The following is a 10,219-nucleotide window of genomic DNA, read 5'->3' as shown; positions in this document are numbered from 1 at the left end:
TAGTGTTGGTTCTTCATCTTTCCTAGACAAGGCATCTGCTCTAATACCAGATGGAACCCACGAATTAGAAATTGACATCCATGATAAATATATATTTTATTATAATTGAATAGATGATTTAAAATCTAAGAAGCATGACCTTAAATACATCCCTATGTGCCTATTGGTGAGTGGGCATGATCTTTGATCATGCCCTCTGCCCTAATTAACTAATTTGTTTACAAGATGATAATTTTTTATATAACAAAGAATCACCCCTACTCCGATCGATTGCGATTTGTGATGGAACTATCAGTGTGATAGTTTATGACCACCACATGTCCTCCTAATGGTCGGCTAAAAATTTGGTTAGAAAGACAGGTCGAAGGCTAGGGTCAAACCCGTGACCTCTCATACAATAATGCCAAGGTTTACAGTTGAGCCCGTAGCATGTGACTTAACAAACTATCGCCGCAAATTATATTTTAAACTATTTTGACCATTAGGTTGGGGGGGAGACCACCAGTAACCCTCCCATGTGAACAACTCATTCACAACCCACAATAGTTATGTTTCCTCCACGGTAACTGCACCACCAACCGCCAATCCAAACACCCATGTGACCACCTTATCTACAGGCCATGAATTTTTTTTTTTATAACCGACAGTGGGGTTACGGGCGGAATTAGACATCCTACAATTTCACCCACTCCGCGGTGAAATACTGACCCAGTTATCAGATTTTGGGGTGAAATTGGAGGATCATGCCAGATTTGGAGCAATTTATGGAGCGAATAGTGGGCTAACTAAGAGAGCTCATAAATTCTTCATTTTTCAACCAAATAGGATTAAAAAGAGGCTAGATAACCATTTTATAACATTATGGGCTCATTGGAGTAGGTTTCAGAAGAATTTTGTCATTGTAAACACCTACTTTTACACTTTTGAGCATAATATAGAGGCCCAAGCCATTGGAAGCTGGACCAAGGAGATGTAGCCAAGGAGCGGTGAACTCCTTTATCATGTTCTTGTTGTAATGTGTTTTTGATGATGTTCTGTACATTTTTATGTTGTTGTTCAGTCTCTTATTTATGTTAAATTACTCATAAAATTAACATAAATACTCATCATTTCACTTGCAAAAATTCATGAATCCTTAAGCACAATGAAAGCATTTTATTTCTAATCTGAGGAGGATCTTAGCACAACAATCTAATTATCTAAATCAAATCATTGGGTGATTTTCCATCATTCAAGAAAAGAAAATACCTTCCTAGCCCAAGCCTCTTTTTTCCTTCTTCAAAATATTTATTGTAATGGTAGAACTAGGCATTAGGCATTCTATCTTTTGCATGGCTGCAACAACCATCTTTGTAGCCATCCTTGTGTCGACTGACATAAGAAAATATTGTATTAATAGGAACATAAGGCATGAGAAACATTGAAAATACATTTCCAAATTCTTTTATCAAGTAGGAAACATGTAGGAAATTTGTATTGTTTTCTAATATGTTTATTATATGAACAATTAACTTTTAACATGAATAATTTCATTTATTTGTATATGATTAGGAATATAAGTGATCATTATAGTATGAAAATTATCTTTATAGTATAAGACAAATTACATTTGTGAGGTCTAAAAAGGGTATTTTGTATTTTTCACTCAAACCTCTCTTTGTGAAATAAGTAACTTTAAATAGCCAAGCATATAGATCATATGGAATAGTGAAAAGAGGTAAGCTTCTTAGTTACATATTTTTTAAGATCATTAATTTTCAACAATAATGTTTTATAAAGGAAAAGTTTTTAGCAATATATTAGCATATATACTATATTATACTATAATCTTTGAATGCAACTAAAGCATTTAAATAAAATAGAATCCCACTCTTGATAAATCTATCTACTAGTCCCATCCCAAGTTTAGAATTTTTTTTGGCTTTCGTTGGCCTCAAATCCAACAATGTTTTGGCTTCTCATAGTCACTTGAGCTCTAACACATTTATAGTGCCATGGAGCTAGAAAGTATGGGAAGGATGGCTACTTGTAAGCTCAGCATTGTTGTTCTTAAAGATTTACTTATAACAACACAAAAATTCAGCACCTACCAAAAAGAAAATAGCCATCATTAAATTTTCACTTGAAGAGAAGGGTAAATTTTAAATTCCGTGCCCAGTTTAGTTCCTGGCCACAAAGAGAAAAGCTACCATCAACTACTTAATATCAATTCATAATCCCATTAATATGTAAAATAAAAGACCAAGAAGAAAGGTCTAAGTTCTAGAACATCTTCTGGATCCTTCTTCTGGATGCTTTCCTCAAGTCCAAACACCATCTCTCATAAATACTTCGTTCAAATTAGGATACACTTTCTTATCAATGCCACAATTCAAATAAATATAATTATTTCCTCTTACATTTTTAACATCATATATTTCTTTAAAAAATCAACTAGTGGGTGTTAATTTATAAAAATATCATATGGCCAATATTTCAATTATCAATGGTATTATGATTTTCAAATTTATACTACTCATTATATTGATAAGAGAAAAACCATGTTACAATCTAATAAAAACACCTATCCTTTCATTATTAATTGTCACGAGTATACCCAAGGCATTTGGTGCTTTGAACCACATATTGTACCAATCTATTGTATTTGTCTATAAGTGTGCTCAATAATACATATAGATCTCCATGGAGAAAATATTATCAATATTTTGACACATTTTATATATGAAATCCAATTACTAATCTCGCTGCAATTTTTAATGTGAGGAAACTAATTGCTAGTACCATAGGTGTGTGTATTGAGATATTTTGCTTTTATATTTGGACAATAACTTCCATAGTGTTTTAATAAGTTTCCTAAAAAAAAATTAATTTAAAAGAATATATTGTATGTGTCTAGACATGTGCTCACTAATATATGTAGATCTTCCTGAAGCAACCCTTATTAATCTTTTGAAAGCTTTTATATATAAAATCTAATCATTAAGCTTGCTACAATTTTTAATGCGAGGGAACCAATTTCTAGCACCATAGGTGTGTGTCTCGAGATATTTAGTATTCTTATTTGGAAAATAGTTTCCATAATGTTTTAATAAGTTTTCTAAAAACGTACTTTAAAATAATTAATAGTCATTAACATATTATTTTCCCATAACAGTACTACAAGGAAAATACCTTTTAGTAGAAGTTTTGAATGTTATAAAATTAGAAAAAATTATCAAAAAAACATCAGCTAAAATATCTGTTTGCAGATGTTTTAACGGAGGTTTTAATGGAACTTAATCACAATTGAAAATATTTGGGTAGTCACAGGTTTTAGCAGATGTTTTTTTCAGTGCGCTTCATAGAACAAGTAGCATTAGTGCACTTCATATATAAAAGCATTGAGTGGAAGACATAACTAAATGCACTGAGGTGTTGAATGAAAAGATTATTGGTGTGTAATATATATCACAACAGTGATAACATATATAAAAGACCAGAAGAACTCCTTGGGGCACGCAAAAAATAATTGTTGTATCAGTCTTTTTTCTAAAAGTTGCAGCACTCATGCATATCGTTTGTACAAATTCCTTGGTGCATTCGTTATACAAAAGTACCAGTGTTGTTAGTTTTCATAATGCATCAATCTGAAAATAATATTTTGTAGCACAGGGGTGTTAGTTCTATAAAATAATTGGTGCATTAAGAATTATAATGCATTGGGGTATTAATCGCAAACGATACTGGTGCTTGAAGAAGTAAAAGCCTATATGATGTTGTTTTCTGAAAAGGAATTGACCATGCAAAAATATGTCATCATGGTGTTTTTAGATAAAATAATGCACAGGTGTATTTTTATGTCATAGACGCACCAATTTTTTGAATGAGATTTCCTCTTTTTTGGAAACATCAACATGTGACAATGCAATTATTGTAATTTTTAAAATCCGTTAATTATCAAAAAATTGACATATATTTTATAACAATATTCATATAAATTAAAACTTTATTAGTTCATTTGTATATCATGTTTGGATTAGTTTGTTATATTATCAGATTTCACATCTCTTCATTGTAATATTTAATTATCCATATATTTAATAAGTGGTGTAACATTTCACAATGATATTGGATAACAAAATAGAATAAATTAAAATGTATTTTATTATGTATCAATAAGAGGCTCTTTTTCATACAAAATGGAATTACTATTTACAACCCCTTGTCTTTCAATTGGGACATTATGTCCATTATATTAAACAAAATATACATTTTTCACAGATAATTATTTCAAAAAATACAACAAGTTGCATTGATATCCAAATAGATCATCATTCTTTGTTAGAACTATTGTCAGTGCTTGAGCTATTTCCATGACTTAGGTTATTTGGAGGAATATTTTGTTCATTGCATTGATTTTTTTTCATCTTCTTGATCTTGTTCCATCTGCAAACATAAAAGTAAAGTGTAATGAGTGTATCTACATTGGTGAGAATAATGAAAATTGAAATAAATAATATAATCAATATAAATAGAATATGAATGTAACATAGAAATAAGTGACTCATAAATTGTGCACATGGTTTCAAAACCGAGTCTCATGCCTTGTTGCAGCAAGTCTTCTACTGACGTAGTTCCATACTTTGTTTTGTGCATGTTTTAAACCCATTATAAATCATATATTTAATATAAACATTTTTTTGGTTCTATTAATTATAAACTCAAAGAAATAAAACAACTTAAATTCTTACAAATTCCAAAATTAATTTTTGATATACCAACATATACTCGCAACACTTATTGAACCCAATGTCAATCAATTCTTCCAATGGCTCTTCTTTGTATGTTAGGACATATTTGAAGACATTCAAGGATGGTTGTTATAAAACAACTTAAAATATACAAAAATGAAATCTTGAGTTGTTATAAGGAAATATTAACAATTACTCACAAACTTTGAAATCAACAATTTTCTTCCTTTTCATCCTATTTTATGTGTTGAATGAGTTCCATCTTGTTTTCTTTTCTACAAGAAAATACTTGAAAATTGATATTCAATGATATATAATTTTTGTATATGTATAAACTCAATCATGATTAAATACATTTGAAGCACGTTGTTGTTGAGATGGATCCTTCTATGATGCAATTATGTCCATTTCTTAACCATCTCCTTATACACTTCTTTGGACATTCATACTGGCATGTTTCACATATCAGCACATTGATCATTTGGGATTTTCATAATATTCCTAAAAATGTTATAAACTATTTTTATATTGATATATGAAAACTAAATACAACAAAATTGATATTAATAAATGAATTGTTTGTAATAATATATACATATAATTCTAGAAAAACATTTTATATAATTAGGAATATTACTTTTTGAATTATTATTTTTTGTTGTTGTATGTTTTTGCTATTGTAAATATCACATGTCTCATCGAACGTTTCTCTGTAAACACAACCTGTAGTTTAGATATAATTTGATTCTTAGAATCATTGGATTGATTTTTGTATTGTAAGTGGAAAGTACATCTATAAGTTCTTTCCACTATATCTCTCATAGTTTTGTAAAAAATCCCCCCTTTCATTAACCTCCAACACCACTCTAGATGAGCTAAGGACCAATTCATCATCATTTACATGTTCTATAACTTTTCTTTTCTTAAAACGAAATCAATATTTTCCTTTGTTGTTGGTCCATGTAGAACATAAACATATATGAATTAATAAATTGTTTGAAACATGGTTTTTTTTTACAGAAACGGTTATATTGTATTTATATTCCTCCTGGCTTGATTGCCAAATTTCTGAGTACAATGAGGATCTCTGGATCCTGAGAAGTTTCACTTATGGAAGTGAGGCTGTTAATGAGACTTGAGATTTTCCCCATAGCATAAAGATCTTTAGTTTCTATATCCTCTATTTTCCCCCACTTTGATATACAGACAATTTTTTTTTGGATCAAGCAGTAAAACATGGCGGACTGCAAGTTAAGGGATGGATTCCCATGATTCTTTTCCTTCTTTCAACTTCACCCTGGCAGATAGGAGAGCTGCTTTATTTGCTTCGCTATCAGCTTCTTTATTGTGGGCTCTCAAAACATGATAGTAGCTCAGCTTCTGGAAGTCACTTTCAAGGGCCTTGATTCTGAAGATCATTCTGGCTAGATTAAGGTCTGCTGCAGGGGAATTAGAGATCACAGCACCTATTATGATTTGAGAATCTCCTATAATTGTTGCTTCCCTAATTTCCAGCTCTTTTAGGGTCTTTAGGCCTTGCAGAAGGGCCAAGGCCTCAGCTTGTGTGCTGGTCATGTGTCCTAGCCTCCAAGCAAATGAGTGGATTTTTATTCCTGTTGGGTTTAGAATGACACCTCCAGCACCTACTCTACCCGGGTTTCCCTTAGTGGCTCCATTGAAAAAAAGGAAGCAGCTTGATTGAATTTTGAGCCAGTCTTGGAAGTCAGCTTCTGTTTTCCTAATTTTCCATTCTTTGAGTGGGGGTGCTTTTCTGATTGCTGGGAGAAATTGTAATCCCAGGAAGGAGCCCCAAACGTTGTATTGATGGGTGAGATTTGCATCATCTTTGATTTGGGATAGACATTCCTTTAATTGGCACTTGATCTTGACTTCAATAATTTTTTGGTGCTGCCTGTTATTTCTGAAGGTTCTTCTATTGCGTTCCAGCCACAGCTGCCAGAAAATGACCTTTGGGAGAATGGCCCAGGCTGATTTGATTAACTAATTTTGAGGAGGAGGCCCAGGATAATTGGAAGCCCAGCTAGCGAAGAGTTCAGCCATTTTATGCAGAAGTTGGAAGGAGGGATCCAAGACATACAACAGGGCGCTCCATATCTATTTGGCAAAACTGCAATCCAGGAAGAGATGTGCAACTGATTCTTCACTGTTTCTGCAAAGGAGGCATATGGAGGGTCCGTTGTATCCCAGCTTCTGCAATCGATCAAAGGTGAGGATTTTGCCATGGCACAACATCCACGCAAACGTGTATGTTTTGGGCCACGCCTGAATTCGCCAGGTCGCTTGCCATGGCGCTGGGTTTATGGGGACGTGCGGTCTCTCTCTGTGCTTAAGGTAACCTTCAGCAACTGTATACCCTTTAGATTTATTTCCCCAGCCAATTGCGTCCTGTGTATGCCTGTTCAAGGGCACAAGGCCGTGGAGGAGTCCGGTCATCGTGGCCCAGTCAGTGACCAGCGATCTGGCAAATCAACAGACTTCCAGCCAGTCCATTCGCTGCCTTTCCAAAGGGAGATATACTAGAGTGTATTTAACTTATTTCTTTCCATCCACTCCCATAGCTCGCCCAACTGCACTCTGTCGCTGATCGGATCTGTGGATAGGATTCTATCAGTCCAAATTTTTGTTTTCTTGCCGTTACCCGAGATTCTATAACAGCGTTTTTTGATCATGGAGGCGGCCTTATCATAGAGTTTAAGGAAAGGCGAATTAGGCAGGCAGATTACTTGGTCTAAGCAGCTGGAGCGAGGGCCTTAGAGATATTTTTTCCTGAGAGTTGTTTGGGCCCAACCAGGTTGGGCGCGACAACTCTCCAAATGACCTTTGCCGCCATTGCTACATTCATATGGCCCAAATTTTTAAAATTAAGACCTCCCTCCCATAGAAGCTTAGAAATTGCTTCCCAGCTGATGAGGGGGATTTTTCTTTCGTTCTGCTTTCCACCTTTCCAAAAGAATCTCTGAATATTCTCGTCCATTTTTTTTAGGATGATTGATGGAGCAAGCATACCTGCAAATTGAAAAATAGGAAGACTAGTGAGCACTGACTTGATCAGAATGGATTTGCCAGCATAGTTGAGCCAGGTAAAGCCCCAGGCCTGAATTTTTGCCTGAAATTTTTCAAGCTGGGGAAGCCAATCTTTGCTTGAGATTCTTTTGTGTACAACCGGGAGGCCCAGATATTTGAAGGAGGTCCATGAAGCGGAGGCTACATATCCAAGGCCCCTGGAGATAGCAGAGAGAAGTCTGGGCAGGGTATTCCAACTGTAGATGTGAGACTTGTTCTTATTAATAACGCTGCCAGAGGCCATGCTGAATTCATCCAGGGCAACTTTGAATTTGGAGGCGGTGGAGAGGGAGGCAGCGCCCAGAAGCAGGGTGTCGTCCGCGAACAAAGCATGTTTGATGTTCTTGACTCCTCTTGCTATACGCAGTCCCATTAAATCTTGGTGTTGCATTTTTTTTTCCAGGAGGAAACAGAGAGCTGATGCTTGAATGACAAATAGCAGAGGGGAGAGAGGGCACCCTTGCCTGAGCCCTCTTGAAGCTTTAAAGAAGTCCGTGGCTCTTCCATTCACAAGAGGGGCAATCCACGGCTCCGAAACGCAAGCCTGGATCCAGTTAATGAATTTTGATCCAAACCCAAACCTGTTCATAAATTTTAACAAAAAACTGTGATTTACACGATAAAATGCATTTGCTAGGTCAAGTTTAATTACCATACCTTGCTCTTTACGGTGGAGACTTGAGTGGATTGCCTCCTCAACAAGGGTGAAGTTTTCCACAATCTGCCTCCCTTGGATGAAGCCGCCTTGATTCTCCGGGATTATTTTAGGGAGTATATGCTTCAAACGATTTGATATGACTTTTGTGATTAGCTTATACCCGATGTTACATAGTGAGATCGGTCGGAATCTGCTAAAGTTGCTGGCCCCTTTTTCCTTGGGAATGAGGGCTAAGAAGGCAGAGTTTGTGCTCCCTCCTATTTTTTGGGAGTTCTGAGATTTTCGGATCATTTTAATCAGATATTTTTCAATAATGAGCCAGCATGTTTGAAGAAATCTGGCAGAGAATCCATCTGGCCCAGGGGCCTTGTCCGGATCCATGTCATATAATGCTTTTCTGACTTCATCTTTGGTTATTTTGGCCTCCAAGGTTTCATTCATACCTGGGGAAATTGTAGCTGGGATCGTATCTAAAAGATTTGAAGTATGATGCTGAACCTTTTCTTCGCTATATAACTTTAGGAAGTGGGCGTGGGCTGCCTTCTTTATGCCTGCAAACTCCTTGAATGATTCGTTGTCCACCTTGATCTCGGAAATGGTGTTATAACATTTTCTGCTCTGCGCTTGCTTATGGAAAAAAGTTGTATTTCTGTCCCTTGATTTGAGCCAGAGACTTCTAGATTTTAATCGCCAGTATTCCTCTTCTACAAGACAGGCTTTATTATAGTGCTGTTGGAGATGGGCTTCTTGGTCAAGCAGGTCTTTGGTGATTGGAGAATCTTCCATATGAGATTGATGATTGACAAGGGCAACTTTGATATTTTTTCTTTCTGTATCCGGTCTGGGTAGACTTTTGGCCCAATGTTTTAGAGCTCTTTTTACCCTTCGGAGCTTTTCTTCCCATATGAAGAAGGGGGACCCTTTAATAGATTGATTCCAGCATTCCTTAACAAGCTGCATGAAATCTGGTTCCTTGATCCAGTTTGGGCTGAATCTGAAGGGAATAGGACCCAAGTCAAGGTGAGGTAGTAATTCTAGCTTTATGGGTTTATGATCCGAGATACTGTTGGGGAGAATGTACATTCTTGGTTCTAATCCCAGCAATAAATAAGAACTTTGCATGAATAATCTGTCTAACCTAGCTACTATATGCCATGGGCCTATTCTTTTATTGGTCCAAGAGTACTTACCGGAGGAGGGTTTGATGTCAATCAGATCCCAGCCTTGCATGAGGTCCTCAGCCCATTCTCTTGCCAGATCACGAACAGCGCTACCACCTCTTTTTTCATACAAACTGAGAGTAAGATTGAGGTCTCCGGCAATGATAATATTCTCCAGATTCATGAGGTCTGCTTGAAGTCTTATCGAGTCCCAGCATGCTTTTTTTTCCCCAGCATTGACTGGGGAGTAGACATTGAAAATGCAATGAGTTTCTTTAGTGTTCAGATTTTGTATTTTCAGCAACATCCAGTGAGTGTTGTTGGCTTCAGTGATGACTGCAAATTTGTTATCATTCCAAAGAGTACCAATACCTCCCGAGGCTCCCCTAGCAGAGACTGCTCTTGCTTCACTTTTGAACCATAGTTTCTTGCTTGTTTGCAGGAAGACTGAGTCTTCCAGCTTAGTCTCTTGGATGAGAAGTAGTTTCTTAGGTGCTAGATTGTAGCACCTAAGGGCTAAGTGTCGTCATCATACTACCATATCGACATATTGATCCTCGGTCACAACAATAGTATGAAGGGGCTAA

General features: G+C 36.0%; 1 protein-coding gene across 1 annotated transcript; it reads right to left on the bottom strand.

Moving 5' to 3' along the window:
* Positions 1 to 5,981: 5,981 nt before the first annotated feature.
* Positions 5,982 to 6,305, bottom strand: LOC149217604 (uncharacterized). The gene has a single exon (XM_089390305.1). The coding sequence runs from the start codon at positions 6,303 to 6,305 to the stop codon at positions 5,982 to 5,984; it is 324 nt and encodes a 107-aa protein (XP_089246431.1).
* Positions 6,306 to 10,219: the final 3,914 nt, after the last annotated feature.

This window comes from Pinus tabuliformis, chromosome 1_1 (genome assembly GCF_031772625.1).
Source record: "Pinus tabuliformis cultivar Carrire ecotype Pingquan chromosome 1_1, CPIR1, whole genome shotgun sequence".
Classification (NCBI taxonomy): domain Eukaryota; kingdom Viridiplantae; phylum Streptophyta; class Pinopsida; order Pinales; family Pinaceae; genus Pinus; species Pinus tabuliformis.
Note: the sequence above shows the minus strand (reverse complement) of the source record. Positions and strands in the feature narration are given on the sequence as shown.